General features: G+C 35.4%; 1 protein-coding gene across 1 annotated transcript in view; it reads right to left on the bottom strand.

The window, feature by feature from the left end:
* The window catches only part of LOC106137994 (inactive dipeptidyl peptidase 10), a 126,320-nt gene extending 108,109 nt beyond the window's left edge, over window positions 1-18,211 (bottom strand). Inside the window, exons 1-2 of the mRNA XM_060951145.1 lie at window positions 18,107-18,211; window positions 10,162-10,585 (exon numbers count right to left, since the gene is read on the bottom strand). Of these exons, the coding sequence (XP_060807128.1) occupies window positions 10,162-10,431 (270 nt within the window). The 5' untranslated portion in view covers window positions 10,432-10,585; window positions 18,107-18,211. The remainder of the gene's footprint in view (window positions 1-10,161; window positions 10,586-18,106) is intronic.
* Between the last annotated feature and the right edge of the window lie 4,657 nt (window positions 18,212-22,868).

Below are 22,868 nucleotides of genomic sequence, written 5' to 3'. Positions count from 1 at the left end.
TCGTTTATTTCGACATAAATTGAAAAATTAGGAAAAATCTAACAATATAATAAAATCGATTATTTTCTTAAGAAAAATCGATTATTTGTTAATCGATTTTTCATACTTAAAAAATAAATCGATTATATAAAAATCGATATTTTATCAGCAATGTCACATCCCTAGTGTAAACAAACAAAAATATTTTACGCTACCTAGCTAAATGACGGTAACGAAACCATAGCGCGATCTATCTCGATGCCAACGCCATCTATCGAGCATCGAGACAACTCGTTAATAGAAAATAAAATTCGGGTGTTTTATTTATGCATACCGATTACGCCGAGATTTATGGACCGATTTACGTGATTCTTTTTTTGTTCGGTAGAGTATACTTTCAAGTTGGTCCCGTTGTTACCTAGTCAGGATCTGATGATGGTATTCCAGGGAAATCAAGGGCAAACCTCAAATTTACAGGCAATTACGTTTTTGACAATTTCATAGATCTGTTTAAGTATTTGCGTCTGATAGTCATCATCTCATGTGAATGAGCTGATGATGGAAGGTACAACTCCTCAACGGTTAGGAGTTGAAAGAAAATTCTTACGAAGTTATACGTACATGTGAGGCTATTAGGTTGACCTGATAATAAAAAGTAAATCTCATTAACGTTAAGAATTTAGGTGAAAATGGATGCGGACAAATTTCGTCTCTTCACTTGTTTCCTTTTAGCTGTTTGTATGGGTAGTGTTAACACAAAATAGGGATTTAAAGGCGTGATGTTATTAATGTTATGCATGTATGTACATAATTATGTATGTTATTATGTATGTTAAAGAGACGACTGAAAGTTGTCATACAAAGTCTTTTTTTTTAAGGATGGGAAATCATCAAATGACCTCTCCCGCTCTGGGTGGAACGGAAGGGAGTGTCAGACTTTTACTGACTAAAACCCACCTCGTTCCTTCAGTTGCCCTTTGCGTTCCGGGGCCACGGTATCTCGTTAGAACTTTCCCGCAGCCCCGGCTCAGTTTATCCCGTTTCCCCCCCTTGGGGGTTGACATTTCAAAAATCCCTTCTTAGTGCTCACTTATTTTACTAAAGGAACCTCTGTTCAAAATCTCAGACTCCTATACCGAGCGGTTTCGGCTGTGCGTTAATAAATCAGTCACCCAATCGCACCCCCTAAATCACGATTGGAGGGTAGTTTGAAAAAACTTATAATGTCAAACATATTTACTTGCCTATGTACGTGTTCATGCCAAGTTTCAAGTTTATAAACCCAAGGAATAAGATTTTTCATAGAAACGTTTTTACCCCTTTTCCCCCCCTTGGGGGTTGAATTTCCAAAAATCCTTTCTTAGTGCTCCCCTACATATCCCAAGGAACCTACATTCCAAATTTCAGCTGTCTACGACCAGTAGTTTCGACTGTGCGTTGTCTGTCAGTCAGTCACTCAGTAACGGAAGAGTTTTATATATATAGACTAGCTTTCCGCCCGCGGCTTCGCCCACGTGTAATTCTGTTATATATAGCGTTTTTTAATGATCTCGACAGGGCTTTTTCTTCCACAGGCTGAAATCTTGTTACAACTGGAATTAAATATAGCCTGTGTTATTCAGGGATGATGTAGCTTTCTAATGGTGAATGTTTGAAATCGATTCAATAGTTTCGGAGTTTATCGATTACATGTGTAAACAAACAAACATTTAAAAAAATAGATTGTTCCTCTTTATAATATTAGTATACATACAAATCTATATAGAAAAAGTAAAGCGAGACAAAATCATCGTCTCAAAAGAAAAAAAAAACAGGATTTATAAACAGGATTTATGGACCGATTTACGTGATTCTTTTTTTGTTCGGTAGAGTATACTTTCAAGTTGGTCCCGTTGTTACCTAGTCAGGATCTGATGATGGTATTCCAGGGAAATAAAGGGCAAACCTCAAATTTACAGGCAATTACGTTTTTGACAATTTCATAGATCTGTTTAAGTATTTGCGTCTGATAGTCATCATCCCATGTGAATGAGCTGATGATGGAAGGTACAACTCCTCAACGGTTAGGAGTTGAAAGAAAATTCTTACGAAGTTATACGTACATGTGAGGCTATTAGGTTGACCTGATAATAAAAAGTAAATCTCATTAACGTTAAGAATTTAGGTGAAAATGGATGCGGACAAATTTCGTAGCTGTTTGTATGGGTAGTGTTAACACAAAATAGGGATTTAAAGGCGTGATGTTATTAATGTTATGCATGTATGTACATAATTATGTATGTTATTATGTATGTTAAAGAGACGACTGAAAGTTGTCATACAAAGTCTTTTTTTTTAAGGATGGGAAATCATCAAATGACCTCTCCCGCTCTGGGTGGAACGGAAGGGAGTGTCAGACTTTTACTGACTAAAACCCACCTCGTTCCTTCAGTTGCCCTTTGCGTTCCGGGGCCACGGTATCTCGTTAGAACTTTCCCGCAGCCCCGGCTCAGTTTATCCCGTTTCCCCCCCTTGGGGGTTGACATTTCAAAAATCCCTTCTTAGTGCTCACTTATGTTACTAAAGGAACCTCTGTTCAAAATCTCAGACTCCTATACCGAGCGGTTTCGGCTGTGCGTTAATAAATCAGTCACCCAATCGCACCCCCTAAATCACGATTGGAGGGTAGTTTGAAAAAACTTAAAATGTCAAACATATTTACTTGCCTATGTACGTGTTCATGCCAAGTTTCAAGTTTATAAACCCAAGGAATAAGATTTTTCATAGAAACGTTTTTACCCCTTTTCCCCCCCTTGGGGGTTGAATTTCCAAAAATCCTTTCTTAGTGCTCCCCTACATATCCCAAGGAACCTACATTCCAAATTTCAGCTGTCTACGACCAGTAGTTTCGACTGTGCGTTGTCTGTCAGTCAGTCACTCAGTAACGGAAGAGTTTTATATATATAGATTGCAATCCATACCGACTGTCAAAAGCAACGTAATGAACGCCTTTGTTCAGTGCAGGTGCGTTCCCACACGAATTCCCACGGGAAAATGCAGGTGTATAATGATATCTTAGAGCCAGCCTTGAAAGCAATGCCTTGGACAACTAGGTATTTAATACATACATACATAAAATCACGCCTCTTTCCCGGAGGGGTAGGCAGAGACTACCTCTTTCCACTTGCCACGATCTCTGCATACTTCCTTCGCTTCATCCACATTCACATCACATCCAGGAATTTAATAATATAGATTATTGCTTATTCATTTTATGAATCAAGCGTAATTTGATAATAAGTCTTCTGTAGTTTTTGCCGTGTGGTTTGCCGCATTTTGCTAAACATCACTCCGTCTCTTTCCATTTTATCTACATATTTATTTGAAGAAATATTTGTATTGAAATCATTCGTTTTATATTCATTCATATTGTTTAATAAAGACAATGTGCATTCCGTCCATGTCCATTTAAGAGGTCTATATTTGTAAATTGACGTGCGGTGAAAATGCTGTCTGTCATGTCACGTCTTTATTCTCTACGAGGTAGACTTATGTCTGACTAGCTGTGCCCGCGACTTCGTCCGCGTGGAATAGTTATTTTGGGCATCATATTTATTTTTGCAAACATCCTCCTCGGCTTTATCAATTATAGCTGCTAATTGTTATGCGACTTGGCGACGACTTGGCCCACATCATTACCCGCGACGGAACGGAGACCGTATAGTGAGATGAGAGGCCTTTGCCCAGTAGTGGGATCGTACGGACGCGTATTAGAAAGAACGCTGGTTCGCCGTATTTAATGTTTCGCTGCAAATTGCTTATAACGACTATATCTCAAAACCTATTCGTCTGATTGATATACTGTAAAAGGCAATTTTAGTCTATATGAAAAGCCGAAAGTAATAAACATATTTATTTGGATAAGGATTAATACTGAATTAAAGAAAATTGGTTTCAAAATAACTTATGTTTATAATGAAAAAATAATCGTAAAAAATGAACATAAAAGTGGTTATTGTAAGTAAACCTTAAGAGATAGATATATGCTCTCGCGGACTTTTTTGTGGCAAAAAATGAGTACTTCACATCTGTAGTACATTGTTTTACTATATCTTTGTTGGTTTGCGCAGCGTTCGCGTGGAAAGCTCGCAGATGGCCGACTCATTCAACTTTCACCTGCATTGTTGACGTTTCCCGTAGGAAATCCGGGATAAAATGTAGCATATAGCCTTCCTCGATAAATAGACTATCTAACAGTGAAAGAATTATTCAAATCGGTTCAGTAGTTTCTGAGATTAGCGCGTTTAAACAAACAAACAAACAAAACAAACTCTTCAGCTTTATAATATTAGTATAGATAATAGAATAGAAGATAGTCACAAGAATAACATAACATGGAATCACGTCTAGGATAGACAGAGCCAACAGTCTTGAAAAGGCCACGTTCAGCTGCTTGGTCTAATGATAAAATTGAGATTCAAATAGTGACAGGTTGCCAGCCCATTTGCCTAAAAGAAGAATCCCAAGTTTATAAGCATATCCCTTAGTTGATTTTTACGACATCCACGGGAATGAGACCCTATTCTTCTTTTTTCTCATTTTATTTACATACATATGTACAGTAGGTACATACCATCACGTCTGTTTCCCATTGGGGTTGGCAGAGACTATAGGTATGTAGGTATCATTATACAGTCCACCTTTTCGCAACAAATTTTAAATGTTAGATATATAATATATGTTATTTCATTTCCTTAATAAATATTTTTAAAACAAAATTAGTTTCCTCCTACCTCTGAGGTCAGGACTATAAAGGGGTGAACTAAATAAAGTTTATTACTAACTCTTTGAAACTAAAAGCGTTGGATATCAATAAAGTTTCCTTCGCGGGTTTGCAGTTATATTTCTTATCAAGTTTTTCTACATTAATTCTACATTCACTATTTTTTTTCGATCTTCATTTGTAAACTTTCTGACTGAAAATGATGCAGTGTAGTTTGCTCCGCCGCTGCTTCTACACATGCGCTCAGGAAGCGGTAGTAGATATAATTAGACTTAAGTTATGTTGACGTAAATAAGTGATACCTTGTTTCCAATATATATAAATAAATCTATTTTAATAAAATGCATTTTTACTGAAGAATGGTATCTACTTATAAGTAGGTTATAAGCTAAAATCCTGTATTTTTCATGTTCATTAGAATCTAGACCAAGATAATATAAGTCCCGTACATACGATTGTTCAATCATATAATCATAATACTTATTTCATGTTTTCATGCCTTACAGAGTAGACAAACTCAGCAGTCTAAGATTTAAAGGCATACATACATATATATGGTCACGTCTATATACCTTGCGGGGTAGACAGAGTCAACAGCCTTGAAAAGACTGAATGACCACGTTCAGCTATTTAGATTAATGATAGAATTGAGATTCAAATAGTGACAGGTTGCTAACCCATCGCCTAAAAAAGAATCCCAATATTGTAAGCCTATCCCTTAGTCGCCTTTTACGACATCCTTGTGAAAGAGATGGAGTGGTCCTATTCTTTTTTGTATTGGTGCCGGGTACTACACAGCACATTTTAAAGGCCAAAATCAATAAACAATTTTTTCACAAATTCGCATAATGTGAAATAGATATTTCCACATAATACGACTCATAATTTGTGCTCAGTTTAATGCGCTGGTCATAAATTTTAAGTCAGTACCTCAAAATTTCCTAATCAAAACTTTAGTTCCGTCCCGCGGGCCAGAAATCGAGCCAGCTCACCAATTCGCTGGTAATAAAACTTTGAATAAGGTCACCATTTAGTTTTAAACTGCTTTTGATTTCCAAGACAAGGCAGGTCGAGAGTTATGAATGTGGATGAAGCGAAGGAAGTATGCAGAGATAGTGGCAAGTGGAAAGATGTAGTCTCTGCCTACCCCTGCGGGAAAAAGGCGTTATTTTATGTATGTATGAATGTGTGTGTGTGTGTGTGTGTGTGAATAATATCATGTCTTTCCCATGGATGTAGAAAGGCGACTAAGGGACAGGCTTACAAACTTGGGATTCCTCTTGTAGGCGATGGGCCAGCAACCACTCACTGTTTGAATCTCAATTCCATCATAAAGCTCATACAGCTGAATGTGGCATTTCTGTCCTAGCGAGACTGTTGGCTCTGTCTACCCTACTAAGGGATAAAGACGTTATTACATATAGATGGTGGTGTGTTGACCGTGTAGTTCCCGGCACCAATAAAAAAAGAATAGGAGCACTCCATCTCGTTCCCATGGATGTCGTAAAAGGCGACTAAGGGATAGGCTTGGGATTCTTCTTTTAGGCGATGGGCTAGCAACCCGTCACTATTTGAATCTCAATTCTATCATTAAGCCAAACAGCTGAACGTGGCCATCAGTTTTTTCAAGACTGTTGGCTCTGTCTACCCCGTAAGGGATAAAGACGTGATCATATGTATGTATGTTACATATAGATATGTGTATGTATTTTAATAATACTGTTCAAATTAGCTATGTAATTTATAGGCATAATTGCTGAATAAGCAATTTCTCGATCCAATATAGGAACCATTTAGTGCATTGTGACTCATAATATATTCAATAGCAATTCCAAGTTACAGAGTCATCGCGGAATGCCAAGCAGAGTCTGCTTTAAATGCAATTTACTTTAGCTATGTATCTAACTCAACCCATGGCTTCCTGCAAAATAAAAATATAAATCTATACATATTATAATAAATCTGTAGAAGGGTCAATTCTGTACATTGAAAATATTGAAAAAATAAATAGCAGGGGGTGTTACTGGGTCGGTACCAAACCCAAATATGTGATTAAAAATTTTTTTGTCTGTCTGTCTGTCTGTATGTTCAGGCATCACGTGAAAACTAGCGGTTCGATTTCAATGAAACTTGGTATAATTATACCTTATTATCCTAGGCATAAAATGGGATAATTTTTATCCTCAAAAAAGTCTTAATTTTTCAGTTTAAGCGATCTTCACTTACTAAAACATCAAAATATTCTGGGCGAAGCCTAGCCGTTTTTGGGTCCAATTGATATTTATAAGATGTCATTGTCAGAGTTACTCAAAATGGAGAAATAATCCATCAACGCGAAGACCAACATCCGCGCGAACGGAGTACTGGGCGGAAGCTAGTAAATAAATAAATATATACGGGACAAATTACACGGATTGAGTTAGCCTCGAAGTATGTTCGAGACTTGTGTTACGAGATACTAACTCAACGATAGTATATTTTATAATAAATACTTATATAGATAAACATCTACCTACACTTTATATCTTTCCCATGAATGCCGTAATGGCGACTAAGTAAAAGGCTAATAAAAGCCGTACAGCTGGGCATGGCCTTTCAGTCTTTTCTGGACTGTTGACTCTGCCTATCCCGCTTATCATGTTCAATGCTATTTTTTTTTTCATTTGATTTGAAGGCGTGACTATATACATCTCATGTTTCTTTTTTGTTTTTCAAAACTAAACGCTGAACTGTAAACTGTTCTTAAAGGATAGGATAAGAAAGACGAAGTTAAATGAGATTAAATTCCAAAAGCATTCAATCCGGTGCAGTCATTGCATTAACGGAATTGAGCTTTGAAGAAAAACAAGGCGAAAGGCAAACTTTAGCAAATGCTGAAAGTTCTATAATTAAAATAATCCTACTAATATTATAAATGCGAAAGTTTGTGAGTATGTCAGTATGAATGTTTGTTACTCTTTCACGCAAAAACTACTGAACCGATTACGATGAAATTTGGTATGTACGTAGCTGAAGACCCAGAATAACATATAGGCTACTTATTATACCAGAGTTCCCGCAGGATTGATTCCACGCATACGAAGTCGCGGGCGGCCTCTAGTAATAAATATATACGGGACAAATTACACCGATTGGGTTAGCCTCGAAGTAAGTTCGAGACTTGGGTATATACTAACTCAACGATACTGTATTTTATAATTAACATATCGCAAAACATACATACACACAGTCACGTCTATAAGTATTGCGAGGCAGGCAGAGCTATCATTCTTGAAAAGACTGATAGGTCACGTTCAGCTTTTTGGCTCGATGATAGAATTGATATTCAAATAGTGACAGGATTGCTAGCCCATCGCCTCAAAGTTTGTTTATTTGTAATATCTTTACTGCATAGAAATTTACACAGTAACAAGAAAATAGTACATGGTTATAAAAGAAACAAATCACTTGCAATGGCGGACTTCCATCTCCCATGAAGGGATCTCTTCCAATTCTTTATGCATAATTGCTTAATACGATTAGCACTAAGTCCACCTATTGTACATTGAGATCAAATAAAGTTATAAATAAATAATCTATTGCCATGAACATAAAAACAGTGGTTTAATTCGAATGTTGCATAAAAATATGAGATTATAAAATATTGAGGACCACTTTAAGCGTTCACAAGTAAGCAATTAAAATAACCAGAAGGCATAAAACACAAAGTTGCGAAATGTGAAATTTCATTGCTTCGAACTGAACACTACCCGACGCTACGTTATATTTTACTAGAGCAAGAATTACAGCATTAATTCGACAAGTTGACTTTCATATGCTGTTGAAGCTTCCTTTGTGCCGCATTGACGCAATGCACGTGTCCGATTGTGTTTCTTTTTTACCTTTCGATTTATAGTAAAATATTATTAAAAAACAGCTCCGTATTTCTATTATAAAAATCCCAAAAATAATAAGCGACACTTCAAGACATACGCTTTTACGTTTTGTATATACTTTTGCTATGAAATCGTTCACGATGTTAATAGAAAACAAGAGAGCAGTAAGTCAAATTAGTAAAGGAGTGAATAATCAAATGTTTTATCGTTAAAATATAATCATTGATTTTATCGTCAAATACATGCATATAATCGAGGTAGAAAGAACAAGTAGTCTATGTATTTGTATGACAAAATAAAATTGAGATATCCGAGAGGATCGGAGGGGTTGAGAACATGTGTCCCTCCTCTCGTCGTGCCTCGACACAGAACAGCTGCGTTCTGTTGTAGTTTTAGGTATAATGCCACTAAAATATGGAATAATATCCCCCCTCCTATTCGAAATTTAAAATCACTCTTTTCATTTAAACTTAAATTTAAGGAATTTATTCTGTCAAATGCAATTGGAATGGCAAACGTTTGACCCAATCACAAAGTTAAATATACAAATATATACACAAACATTACTCGCATGTTTTCCTAGTGTGGCTACAGTCATTAATTATTGAACCATTTGATTGTTAAAGTGACGTGCGTGCGCTTTTTTAACACTTAAGTAATAAGCAACAGTAAATGAAAATATTTATTACATTCGCACTTATTTATTTCTTTTTTGCTGAGCCATTAACAAACTTTACTGGACACTCGCCCTATAACTAGTAGGTACATTTATCTCCTCTTCGTGTGGCTTCGCTGAGCTCATCTAAGGTTCTGGCAGAATCATCAGCGTCGCGGTGCCTACACCTGCGACATTATGCTGAGTCAGGACCTTTTCACTGTCCATCATTGTTTGTGGTACATTCATGCACATTGCACATTCACATTGTTTATTACTGTTAATTATGTATGTGTCCAACTAATGTATTGTGATGGTGAATAAAGCTTTTATCTATCTATCTATCTATCTATCTAGAAAAGACTGAAGGCCACGTTCAGCTGTATCGCTTAATGATGGAATTGAGATTCAAATAGTGACAGGATGTTAGCCCAACGTCTACAAGAAGAATTCCAAGTTTATGAGTCACCTTAGTGGCCTTAGTGGTATAACCGCTGCAACGTGCAACGACGTGCAATTACTTCTCATGAAAATTTGTGAGCATATTGAGTAGGTCTAAAAATTGACCAACATCTTTTTTTAATACCCCTAAATTACTTAAAAATTATTTATATGGCGAAACAACGTTTGCCGGGACAGCTAGTAAATATAAATAAATAAATATAATATATATTAATCATTGATAACTTAGGAAAAGGTACAAAGATGACGACTTAAAAATTCAGGACATCGTTTACTTTAACTCCAAATTCTTGGACTGCATTTTCCACTACAAGTTTTCAAACACAACAAGTAATCGATCAAATATAAACAAACAATTTCTCATCACTTTACACCACTTTCGAAGTTTCCTACATTAAGAACATTTTGAAGTTTAAAATCTAGCTTACCTCAGGATTGACCGTTGGCGGCATCAGGATCTTCTTCTGGGGCGGAGACCTCAACACCACATTCTCGTCTCGTATTATTATCTGCGGCTCCATAGCCAGCAGTTTCTTCTTGCACTCCTGCATTTGCAGACACTCTTTCTCTTTTCTAGACAGCACTGATTCTGAAGAGGCATGCTTCGATGAACATACCGATGTGTTTTTACTTGAAAGTTTGAGACTGTCTATAGATGCTGTCATTTTTGCACTGTCTTTGCCGTTTGATGATGCCATAGTGTTGTTATGTTTATTTGTATCAGTAGCGGTTAGTGTCTCTGGTACATATAGTTTTTTTAAATTTTAATCTATTGTTTTCTTGTTACATTTTTGCAATTTTATTTCCATTTTGGTTATTCATTTTATTTTGGTTTGGCGATTGTTAAAGGTCCTTGGAGTAGTTAAAATTAGATTATTACGTTTTCAACAAAACTAATTTTATATGTATTATTTTAATCTAGTATCTGAATTAAAATATTTAAGTAGGAAATTTGCCATTTGCCATAATGAAATCTATAAATTGTAAAATATTGGTTTGGATGAGAAAAATAGTTTTGAAATGACGATCACACATCAGAAGAAACACGAATTGTTCAATATAATAAAGTAGAGGTTCAATTGCATTGGTAAAGTTTGCAATGGTGCAAGGGCGTTTACTGGGTCCACTATTTTTCCAACTTTTAACCATTTAAAGTTTTTATTGTCTTAAGTTGGCTACTGTTATAAGATTTATTAAGAAACCACTTAAATTTGAACTAGTTTAACAGTTTGTTAAGTTAATTTTATTAAAACAGAGGCAGTTTTATAACTCCCAACGTGTTGCGGTTTTATGGAGTTCGCTACAAATAATATTTGTTCGCAGCTTGTGGTTTTCGTTCATTTTGTAATTTTCGGTAGGGTTGCACATTTTATGATTTTGTTATTATTGGTATAATGTAGATTGTTATGCTTATCTATCTACCATCCCCGGGCTTATTCCGTGGACGTCGTAAAATATGACTACTACTAAATGAGACGGTTTTATTCTTAAATTCCGCCAACCACACGGCATTTAACCATGATTACTGCCAAAAATTACTTTATTCACTTAATGATTAAACTCGACAAGTCCATTTAAGTCAATTGCTATAATTTCGGCGGAGTGTGATGAGTTGTCGTAATTTACAACGGAACAGCTGACTGCTTCAAACCTTCGTTTTGTTCGTGTAATTGGCGATGCGGTTAAGAAGTTCAGGCAATTAAAAGAGAACAATTTTGATGAAATTTTAACTCAAGAATGAATTTTTATTTTGGCTCATTTTAATAAGTGATGTGCCGTTCCCAAATTCCCGTTCCGGGGAACGTTCCCGGGAATATTACCAACTTTGTGGGTGGAGAAAACTATAACTTTCCCTATCATTCTCAATCGGAATGGGAACATTTCCTCTTATTTCGGGAAAGTGGGAACGTTCCTGGGAACGGCACATCAATAATTTTAATACAGATTTTGTGGTGAGTAATCTGTAAAATGTGTAATGAGCAAAAATACACAGGTTCGTATCCCATATCTTCGGCCATGTACCAATGATTATTTTCGAAGTTATGTACATTAGTTTGAATACAAACCGACTAATACTAACTTACTGTGAGGGGAAACATCGTGAGGAAACCTGCACATTTAGTCAACTGAATGTGTAACCATGATCGATCCAATAATGGTTAGTATGGAAGTAAGTCCAAAAAATACAGATCTTTTCTAAAGCGGCCGAAGGGGAGTTAGCCTTTATGTTAGTACGACCTTTGTATTAATCAATGCTTAAGTCAATACAATGTTTTAAAATAAATACTAAGGTTAAAATTTAAGGCTCAAAAATATTTGCTTTGCTGTAGGGAATCGTAACCGAGACTTAAGATTCAAAGGCAAGCAAAACACCGCTAGAACCACAGAAGATTAAAACTTTTCCGTAAATATATTTTTGTTTTCTTAATTTCTTACTGGTTAGACTTCATCGAAACTCAATCTCATAAATTCAACTGAAAATCAGCTCACGAAACCAATCTTCTTTGCCTGACGTCATCATTAAGACTGCATCGAGCAAAAATGCCAAAACAGGCACTCACCGTTTAGTTGATAACTTCTAAAGTTTTAGTTCAATAAACATAAAAAAAATACATTTACCATCACAATGAATATGTTAAGAATTAGTCCGTGGAAAAAACTAAAAAATATCAATATATAAGCCTACATAATTACGTAAAGTTGGTCGAAAACTGCCAAAACGTATGCTGCCGTTAAGGGCTTTTTTATTTGATAAAAGTTGAAAACTAACAATATTTTCAATTGACACAATACCTTAATGTCTAATGTACAGTTTGTCCGTTTTAAATATTTAAATTATTGTCCGATTATTTAAATACGTATTTATCAAATAGTGTATAAAAATCTCCATACATTTTACTATGGCGGCCGCGCGTCGATTTAAATATACAGCGCGCGGGCTCAGCGCTTCAGTCGGCCACAAGAGTTCAGAGTGATCTCACGTCACTTTTTTACCGAAAAATATTCCCGTCGCACGCCGGCCTGTCGCCCCGTCGTCTAGTGAACGCCACGGTAAAACGAGGTAAGTATTCTTTTGGAATTTTTCAAGTCTAATCAAGTATGAATTATTTTACTTTATTGTCTTAATATTTTTTTTTATTTCAGTAAAATGGGGAAACGTAAACAAAAATATTATAAATTAGTCAGCAAATCGAAATTCAAGAAAAAAGAGACTATAATTAAGTATGTATAAATTTTTATGTTTTTTGTGTGTGTAAGTGGCTAACACTGGTGTTAGATTTTTAATGCTGCCATTGCTCTCTCTTTGGGCAGTATGCATAATGCCCAAATTATCATTTGGTCGATAACATAATATATATCAGCATCAAATATTGTCACAAAAATGACATTTTTGTTTTTCTCAGATTTCTAGACTAGTGCAAGAACTTCATGATTTGGTCCATTATTTATTGATTTCACATGCCCCAAACTCTTTTCAGGCACCAGGTTATTTTGATTGATTCAGCCTGCATGATGGTTCTTCTTTCAAGTGACTGACGATTTTCTTCACAAAAAGTTATGCTTTTTAAGTGCTCTGTTTTGGAAAATTTAAAATCTGCATCGCTTAGGTCAGGTTTTTGACAATCCTCGCCATTATTTTCATTGCTGGTACAATATTTTCTTCTGCCGCTTCATTTTCAGTAAGTTTATTGCAAATAATACGGTTTGCATGAAGCATGACGACATTATCAACCATCATCGTCAAGTATTGTCCTAAAAAATTTTTTTGTATTTGTCAGGTTTTTGAATACTCGTTGTACCCTATTACATACAACTATGATAATAATAAATGTCTAACTTACAATTTTTATATACAGAAATTGTAGGGTATTATTGTAAACAAATTCAAGGAAAATATTATGATAATGTTCGCGGGTAGGTGTTGATATTCTCAAGAATAGCGTTGGCGAAATATCGATGGTTTTTTTTATCGACAGTTTACCGCAGATCATCTACAATATCTATTTTATTTATTTACTTATTTATGTAGGTACACAGAAAACATTGAGAATGATATACACAAGAAACCAAATCACATAGGTTCTGCTAATTTCAAAAGAAATAAGATAAACCGATAGTAATTTTGATATCTATCTCAATTCTATTATTAAGTTAAATAGCTGAACGTGGCCATTCAGTCTTTTCAAGACTGTCGGCTCTGTCTATCCCGCAAGGGATACAGACGTGACGGTATGTATGTACATATGTACGTATGTAATTTCGATATTATCGAAACGATTCCCGGCAGCAATAGAAAAATGGATAGGACCACTATATCGCCTTCCCATAGATGTCGTAAGGAATAGGCTTATAACTTGGGATTTTACTTTTAGGCGATGAGCTGGCTACCTGTCACTATTTAAATCTCAATTTTATCATTAAGCCAAAAAGCTGATTGTGGCCTATCAGTCTTTTGAAGACTGTTAGCTTTCTTTACCCCGCAAGGGATACAGACGTGCATATTAAGTACATATGTGTGTATGTATTGATTCAATAGTAATGTTGGGTGTCAATAGCATTTACGGTAACTAGAATATCGATTCTATCGACACTATTGCTTTCACTCAACTATCGATAGTGAACTATCGATTGGCAACACTACTCACAAGACATTGCTTAAGAAAATGGATTTATACCTGACATGTTGTCGATATTTCAAGCCTGTATGTTTTGTTTGGCTAATTTTAATATACTGGCGTGCTGTTTAATATCATGTCTAAAGTAATAAGAAAATATTCAAAATATTTGGGAAGCGAGTATTATGATTCATAGCACATTTTTCATTATTTCTTTGCTCCTTATAGTTGCAGCGCGATGTTATTTAGCCTAAAGCCTTCCCCGATAAATGGTCTATTCAACGCAAAATTTTTCAATTCGAACCAGTAGTTCCTGGGATTAGCGCGTTCAAACAAACTAACAAACAAACTCTTCAGCTTTATAATATTAGTATAAACGCGCCCGTAACAAAATTCCACTCTGTCTGTGACCACGGATTGTAACATGATTCGAAACGTCTGTGATAAAATAAAGGTAATTAATAAAATTAAGGTAAGTCCGAGTGAAATTCGGTTATATGTTTTTATGGCAGACGCATTTTGACATACATACATACATATGCTCACGTCTATATCCCTTGCGGGGTAGACAGAGCCAACAGTCTTGAAAACAGACTGAAAGGCCACGTTCAGCTATTTCGCTTAATGATAGAATTGAGATTCAAATAGTTACAGGTTGCTAGCCCACCGCCTTAAAGAGGAATCCCAAGTTTATAAGCCTATCCCTTAGTCGCCTTTTACGACATCCATGGGAAAGAGATGGAGTGGTCCCATTCTTTTTTTTGTATTGGTGCCGGGAATCACACGGCATTTTGAATTGGCAAAAATACTGTCGCCCAATTTTCTCTGTATGTATGCGTATAGTACCTATACGCTAATTTCGAAAAGTTGTGGACGGATTTTGTTGTTATTTGAAATTTTGGAAAGAGGGTTTTTTGAGGAAGGTATAAATCTATCCCGTTCACGTATCCGGTACCCGTGCGAACCCGGGACGTGTCGCTAGTACTCAATAAGAGCCCTCTACTAATCCATAGTACCCGAATTCAACCGCGTCCATTCTCCCTTTTCCGCTCGATATGACTGCAATCCTATTAAACATTTCTTTTTTCTTCAAAATTTTACATAAAGAATTTGTATCCAAAAGACTGGACTTGGCAAACTGAGTCTCCATGATTGTAAAGACTCAATAGAAATTGGAAAAAGAATTTTAAGTAGGTATTTCATGAGCATAAATAAATCATCATATTGAATATAATTCCTTGAAATGTTTGTATTAAAAACGCTACAAAAAAACAAAGATATTTGGCATTCCAGTTATTATATCATGTACCGTGTGGATCCCGGCACCAATAAAAAAAGAATAGGGCCAATCCGTCTCGTTCCCAAGGGTGTCGAAAAAGGCGACTAAAGGATAGGTAGGCTTATAAACTCTGGATTCCTTTTGTAGGCGATAGGCTAATCTCACTATTTGAATCTCAATTCTATTATATAGCCTTACAGCTGAATCGGCCTTTCAGTCTTTTTAAGACTGTTGGCTCTGTCTACCCCGCAAGGAAAATGGACATGATAATATGTATGGAATTTCTTTTTATTTTTAATACGCAAATGCATCAGTTAGTCACATTTTCCTTTGACAAATTCAGGTTTTTATCCACATATTAAATTTTCAAAACTTACCGAGCGGATTCTCACGAAACGATGGACTCAAGAAATTTCTGAAAACTTTTTCATGCACCGTATTTCGTATGCATCCAAGCAAATTAACATAATCCCGCTGCGACTGCAGATGTACGAAAATATATTTCTCTTAGGTATCAAATTATTGGTTGGTGCCGTGTGGTTCCCGGCACTAATACAAAAAAGAATAGGACCACTCCATCTCTTTCCCATGGATGTCGTAAAAGGTGACTAAGGAATAGGCTTACAAACTTGTGATTCTTTTTTTAAGCGATGGGCTAGCAACCTGTCACTATTTGAATCTCAATTCTGTCATATATAAGCCAAACGGCTGAACGTGGCCTATTAGTCTTTGTAAGACCGTTGGCGCTGTCTACCCCGCAAGGGATATAGACGTGATTATATATACGTATGAAATTTTAGAAGAAAGATTTAGCTGTTCTATTCTAAACTCATTTGAACGCCATGGACAGCTTTAGTTGCCTATTGGAGACTTGGAGACGCCAACAATTCCTTAACGTGTCAAATTTAGTAAAAAAAATTAAAACAAAAATATCGTTAGAGAATCGGCTTAGCACCTTTCATTGAACTAGGTTTATAAATACTAAAGGTATAAAATTCAGCGTGGAATCTCGTGATCACAACGCATCCTCATTCTTAGACTTTTTCACATATATATAAAGAGAATTTACATGTATTATATTAAAATATAATTTATTATTTACGTAATCTTTTAATATTGAATCCAAGACAGTTTGCTAGCACATCGTCTAAAAGAAGAATCCCATAAGTCGATCCTTTGATTGTCTCTTACATTCTACGCACCAATTACATTATTTAAATACCTTTTTAAATATTGAATAAAATTATAAAAAATCGTAAATAGTTATAATTAAGATTAAGTTACAGTTTATTATTAAGATCAGTAATGATCTCATTAAAAATATTAATTAAAATTTATAAAAACTTTTGGTGTTAGACTTTAATTTTGCACAAAATTTCGCTACAAAATTCTTGGTATCTAATCTAGTTTCAAATTAAGTTTTGTTTGTTCATTTTAATTAAACAGGTTTTATGTACGAAATGTCACAGACATAACTAGATATTAATATTAATTTATATTAGATTGAACTAAAGTTATATTTTATTTCGGCAAAATAATAATGTTGTAAAATGTGAAATATTAATAAAATACTAACACGTAACTATTTGAATAAATATAATAATAACTATTTTCATAAAATTTGTTGCTTTAATAGGGTTCCGTACCTAAAAGGTAGAAACGGGAAACTATTCCTACGTCTTCGCTGTCTGTCTGTCCGTTTGTTTGTCACCAGGCTGTATCTCATAAACCGTAATAGCTAGAAAGCTGAAATTTTCACAAATTACGTATTTCTGTTGCCGCTATAAAAACAGATACATAAAATTACAACAAACCAATACAATAAACATGTCCGTTCTAAGTTCTTGCTTTAGTCTTGGTTGCATCCTCACCTGATTATTCCTAATTATCAAAGAACCCCCCTTACAACGAACGTAATTTTTTGGTCGATTTTAATAAATAAATAAAATAAATAAATATATACGGGACAAATTACACAGATCGAGTTAGCCTCGCAGTAAGTTCGAGACTTGTGTTACGAGATACTAACTCAACAGGTAATTAAAACAGGTAATGTAAAACAGTATGTAATAAACAGGTTGAAACGTGAATATAAAAAATAAATATTAAACTAACAAACATGATGATGGTACGGTACCCTTTGCGCGCGAGTCCAACTCACGCTTGGCCGGTTTTTTATTATATATTTTAAATGAGTACCTGTATAAAATCAAAGTAGATATTTTTAATCATTTAATATTTTTTTTTTCGAATATTAACTACATTTTAATTATTTATTATAGACGTCACTGTCTTCTAATTTGTTTACGAAATTTATTTGCATTTGTATGTGGTTAAATTATTTTTGTATTGTATTTCAACTGAAATCAATTTCCATTTAAATTATAATGGCGAATCACAGCTGTGTCTTTTGTGATTTCAACATGGCAATTTTCCTCAAAAATATTCCTTTTTAATTAATTTCTCCTCCATAGTTACCTCACTAATGCCTACATATAACACAATACACAGAAAATCACTATAGTTATAATACGAATCGTAAGAAACAAAATGGCGGCGTGTAGACGTCCGCTCCGATCGGCGTACGGCGCCTGACTGGCGTCCCCAACCCAGGTTTCATTTTCAGTCCTACGTTGTTTGTAGGGTGGCGTCCATAGATTTACATAGTGGTAGATACCGCAAATGTAACTCCTAACACTGGTTGAGTTTATTTACCGTAGAATAGTACTTTTATTACTTCTTTCCACTGATTACATATTTTCTGAATAATGTAAGAAACATGGACTCTGAAATTTTCTGTTTAACCCATTGACATATTGTTAAATTTTCTTTATCTTAAACTCCGCCTATTACACCATACATATTGTATTTCGTACGATAAAAAATAAACAAACTCATATATGTATAAGTTTATAATTCTAAGTTATTTATACTAACAAAGTAAAACTTATTTACATGTTTGGTAAAGATTTGGAATAGATTTTACAGTCATCTGTCCGAATCAGAAATATTTAATCACAAACTGCAAGCAGCTTTATAGTAACGTCACTCTTTTAATACAGGAGATGTATTGTTCTTATGTTTCATGACTTCATGATTTTCTCTCTCTTATCTTGCGCAATTCCAGTTGCACCCTCTACCACAGTGCTTCGGAGCTTGGGATTCGCTCTCCTACATTAATTTATCTTCTAACTATGTCCGGTCTGTGACATTTCCTGTTCTCAGACCAGACAGACCTGTTCATGATGGCACCATTATATTTATATACTGTCTAAGTAAAACTTGGAAAATAGGTCATAAAATTGCAAAACTGTATAACAAGAAGGCATCTGGATAGGTAAAGCAAACATTATTGTAATAAAATTAACAAATACCTCGACGAGTTATATTTAATAAGTTGCTTAGTGAGAATAATAAATTCTCATGACATTTTACTGTTGCATTATAGGAGTCGAAGGTTATGACGCGGAGTGAATCCAATCTTACCTCCTTCTGACGAAAGAACTTCGTGAATTTGTAAAACCGGGGAATCAAATCCACCTAACAGCACCACTATAAGAAGAAGAAGGAAGAAGAAAAAAAAAGGTTCCATTAGGTGAAAACATTTTTATTTCTTAGTTCGATACTTCCAAAATTTGCTCATCAACATTTGTAATATAAGCTCGCTGTATCTATCAAGTTGTTGCTCTATGGCGTCCTACGCCCACGCTGGTACTGTCAGCAAAAGCGATTGGTTTAGAATTCCGGAGCATCAGCTGTCGTTGTTTGGAACTTCTCGTGATTTTATTAAGATTTAAGAAGTACAGAACAGTTGTTCATTAAGATTCTTTAAAATTTCGTTTAATTTACAAAAAGCTGAAGTTGAATCGTCTGTCCGTCTCTCTCATTTTTGCGTTATCCTTGTCACACTATTTATTATTTTTAAACTACCAGAATAAGGCTCCGTTGTCATACATACATATAGTCACGTTTATATCCCTTGCGGGGTAGGCAGAGCCAACAGTCTTGAAAAGACTGAAAGGCTAAATGATGGAATTGATAATCAAATAGTGACAGGTTGCTAGCTCATCGCTTACAAGAAGAATCCCAAGTAATTAGCCTTTCCATCATTAGACATCCATGGGAAATATATAGAGTGGTTCTATTCTAAAGTGCTGGAAACCGCACGGCTTGCTCTATTATCATCTTGATAATGGCACAAGAGAATAAAAAACTAGTTCGTTACCAGAGCTAAGCAAATACGAGAGCTATTCCAAACACTGTTCATTTTGTGTCCTCATACAAAATCAACGCAGCATTTCATAATTAAATTTCGTGATTGGAGATTTTTCTTTTTGGTTTTGTTTTGCCATTTCTAAATATGCCAATACGAAAAAATGTGACTGAAATTATCTACACGCATACATATAGTCACGTCTATAACCCTTGCGGGGATATTCGATTCCATCATAAAGCATACCTAACTGAATGTGGCATTTGAGTATTGAGAAAACGTGTGGTTTTCTGCACTTTAGAATAGAACCACTCCATGTTACCAAGGATGTCGTAAAAGGCGACTAAGAGGTAGGCTTATAAACTTGGATTCTCCTTGTAGGCGATGGGCTAGCAACCTGTCACTATTCGAATCTCGAAACGTAGCCTTTCAGTCTTTTTAAGACTGTTGGCTCTGTCTACCACGCAAGGGATATAGACATGATGATATGTATGTATGTAAAAAAAATTGGTACACACTATAAAACCCATCTTTTCACCCAGTGGGTCAATAACATTACGTATTACATCACAAAACTGACTTAGCCTTACGGTAACAAACTCTAGCGCAGTACCTACTACTGCATTGAAATAATTTTGGCAACGACTACAGTAGACAAATCTATTGGAATTATTTATAGTATCTAGTGCATAGTTTGTGAAGCTGTATATTTTCAGTGGATCATAGATTATGTAAATGTTAACAAAGTTTTGTGCCGTGTGGTTCCTGGCACCAATACAAACAACACAATAGGACCACTCCGTCTCATTCCCATGGATGTCGTAAAAGGCGACTCAGGGATAGGCTTTAAAACTTGGGATTCTTCTTCTATTTGAATCTCAATTCTATCAGTGCCGTGTGGTTCCCGGCACCAATAAAAAAAAGAATAGGACCACTCCATCTCGTTCCCATGGATGTCGTAAAAGGCGACTATGGAATAGGCTTATAAACTTGGGATTCTTCTATTAGACGATGGGCTTGCAACCCGTCACTATTTGAATCTCAATTCTATCTTTAAGCCAAACAGCTGAACGTGGCCTATCAGTCTTTTCAAGACTGTTGGTTCTGTCTACCCCGTAAGGGATAAAGACGTGATCATATGTATGTTTCGGACTATAAACTTTATGAAACACGGCGAGTTGTTCGGATTTGTCTATTCTTAAGTACTGGGAACCACACGGCACGGCAGATAAGAACAGTTTGTCCCACATTTCTGCCGACGGTACCCTAACTGTCGCTCACAGCCGCTTGACATTAGGACGCGGCGAGTAATCTCACTGCATTACCTACCTACATTATATCGCTCATTGTATGGACCGTATGTATGTATGTATGGTTGATAACTGTATGATTTAAAAAAAACCGTTTCTTATCATTAAACTTCGTCATCATGTGATTCTGGTCACTTTAGAATAGGACATCTACATATTTTTCACATGGATGTCGTAAAAGGCGACTAAGGGAAAGGCTGATAAACATGGGATTTTTCTGGTAGACGAGTGTCACAATTTTAATTCTATCATAAAGCTCTACGTGGCCTTCATTCAGTCATTTCGAGACTGTTCGCTCTGTCTACCCCGTACAAGACAAAGACGTGATTATATATACGTATGTAGATACTATAACAGAAACACGAAATAAATCCGAATATTTCCTCTTAAGTTTCCTCATTACCGTTTTTTTTTTAAGTCGGCTAAAATACCTAAGCTTATTGTTCACCGGTACTAACATTTGCTACGAAGCCGTCGCACCGTTGCTACGAAGTGCTACGACGTAGCACGGCGTAGCTATAGCTACATGCTTTTCTCTAGTTACTCTTTTTTTTTTAACCGACTTCAAATAAACAGGAGGATTCGACCTTTTTCTTATTTGTTTTTTTTTCTACGCTCATCACTCTCATTTCTCTTATTTGCAGGGAAATCTTACCTATATTGGATCATGGTTACACATCCAGTTGCATGAATGTGCAGGTTTCCTCACGATGTTTTTCTACCGAAACAGGATCGGTTAGTACTCAAATTAATTAATAAAAATTCGTTGGGTCATGATCATAGGAGAATTTGAACCTGCTACCCTGTGCATCACCGACGTTTCTATGATTCTATACTTTAAAGGTAAAAAAAATAATATATATATATTTATAAGGGGAACTCCCGAACAACAACCTTAGTTCTTTTAAAACACTAATCAAAAGACTGTATTCTGATGCATCTAACATTTGAGTGTACTTATATTTATGTAAGTTTATATATATTTTATTTATGTATGTTTATCAATAATTAGTTTGTAATTAATTGATTATTGTAACGCATCCTCAATGCTTTTAATCTGCGCTGCCTCTTTGACTTTGATTTTCCTTTTTATTTTGGTTGACTGGAAGAAATCCCGATTGGGATAAGTCCGCCATTGTACATATTCTTTTATATTCAATGACTGTTCTGATTTTGTTATATTTATTTTTATGTGCAATAAAGAGTTTACAAACAAACAAACAAACAAACAACTGCATTTTTTATAGTTAATGATACGTTATCCCTCGTGCGCGAATCCGACTCGCACTTAGCCGGTTTCTTATTCGAAGATTCCCATTCCAAAGCAACTTAAAAAAAATAATAATTTAGAAACATCGAGTCCTTGTAAACGTGACTTTACACAGTAATTTTAAAGCCATCAGTAGCTCTGAAATACTGGTTCAAGTCAGGTGCGTGTAATGTGATTGCTAAATTTGGTAACGCCGAATGTATAAGGTTCATATTGTGCGAGTGAACTGGGCTAGAAGAAAGGCGAGTGAAACTTTTGTCTCTGATACATTTGAAATTTTGATAAACGGCGTGTTTTTTTGCACCTCGTTACACAGTTCGCATTGGGCGAGTCAACTGGGCTGGTAAAAAGGCAAATAAAAGTATAGTAAGTAAGTAGTTAAAAAAAAACTTGTTGCTGACCAATTTAATTTATGTACGTCTTCTGGAAGCTTCATTAAGAAAGGAT

Source organism: Amyelois transitella, chromosome 24, assembly GCF_032362555.1.
Source record: "Amyelois transitella isolate CPQ chromosome 24, ilAmyTran1.1, whole genome shotgun sequence".
In the NCBI taxonomy this organism is placed as follows: Eukaryota; Metazoa; Arthropoda; class Insecta; order Lepidoptera; family Pyralidae; genus Amyelois; species Amyelois transitella.
This window is presented reverse-complemented; position numbering and strand designations above follow the sequence as displayed.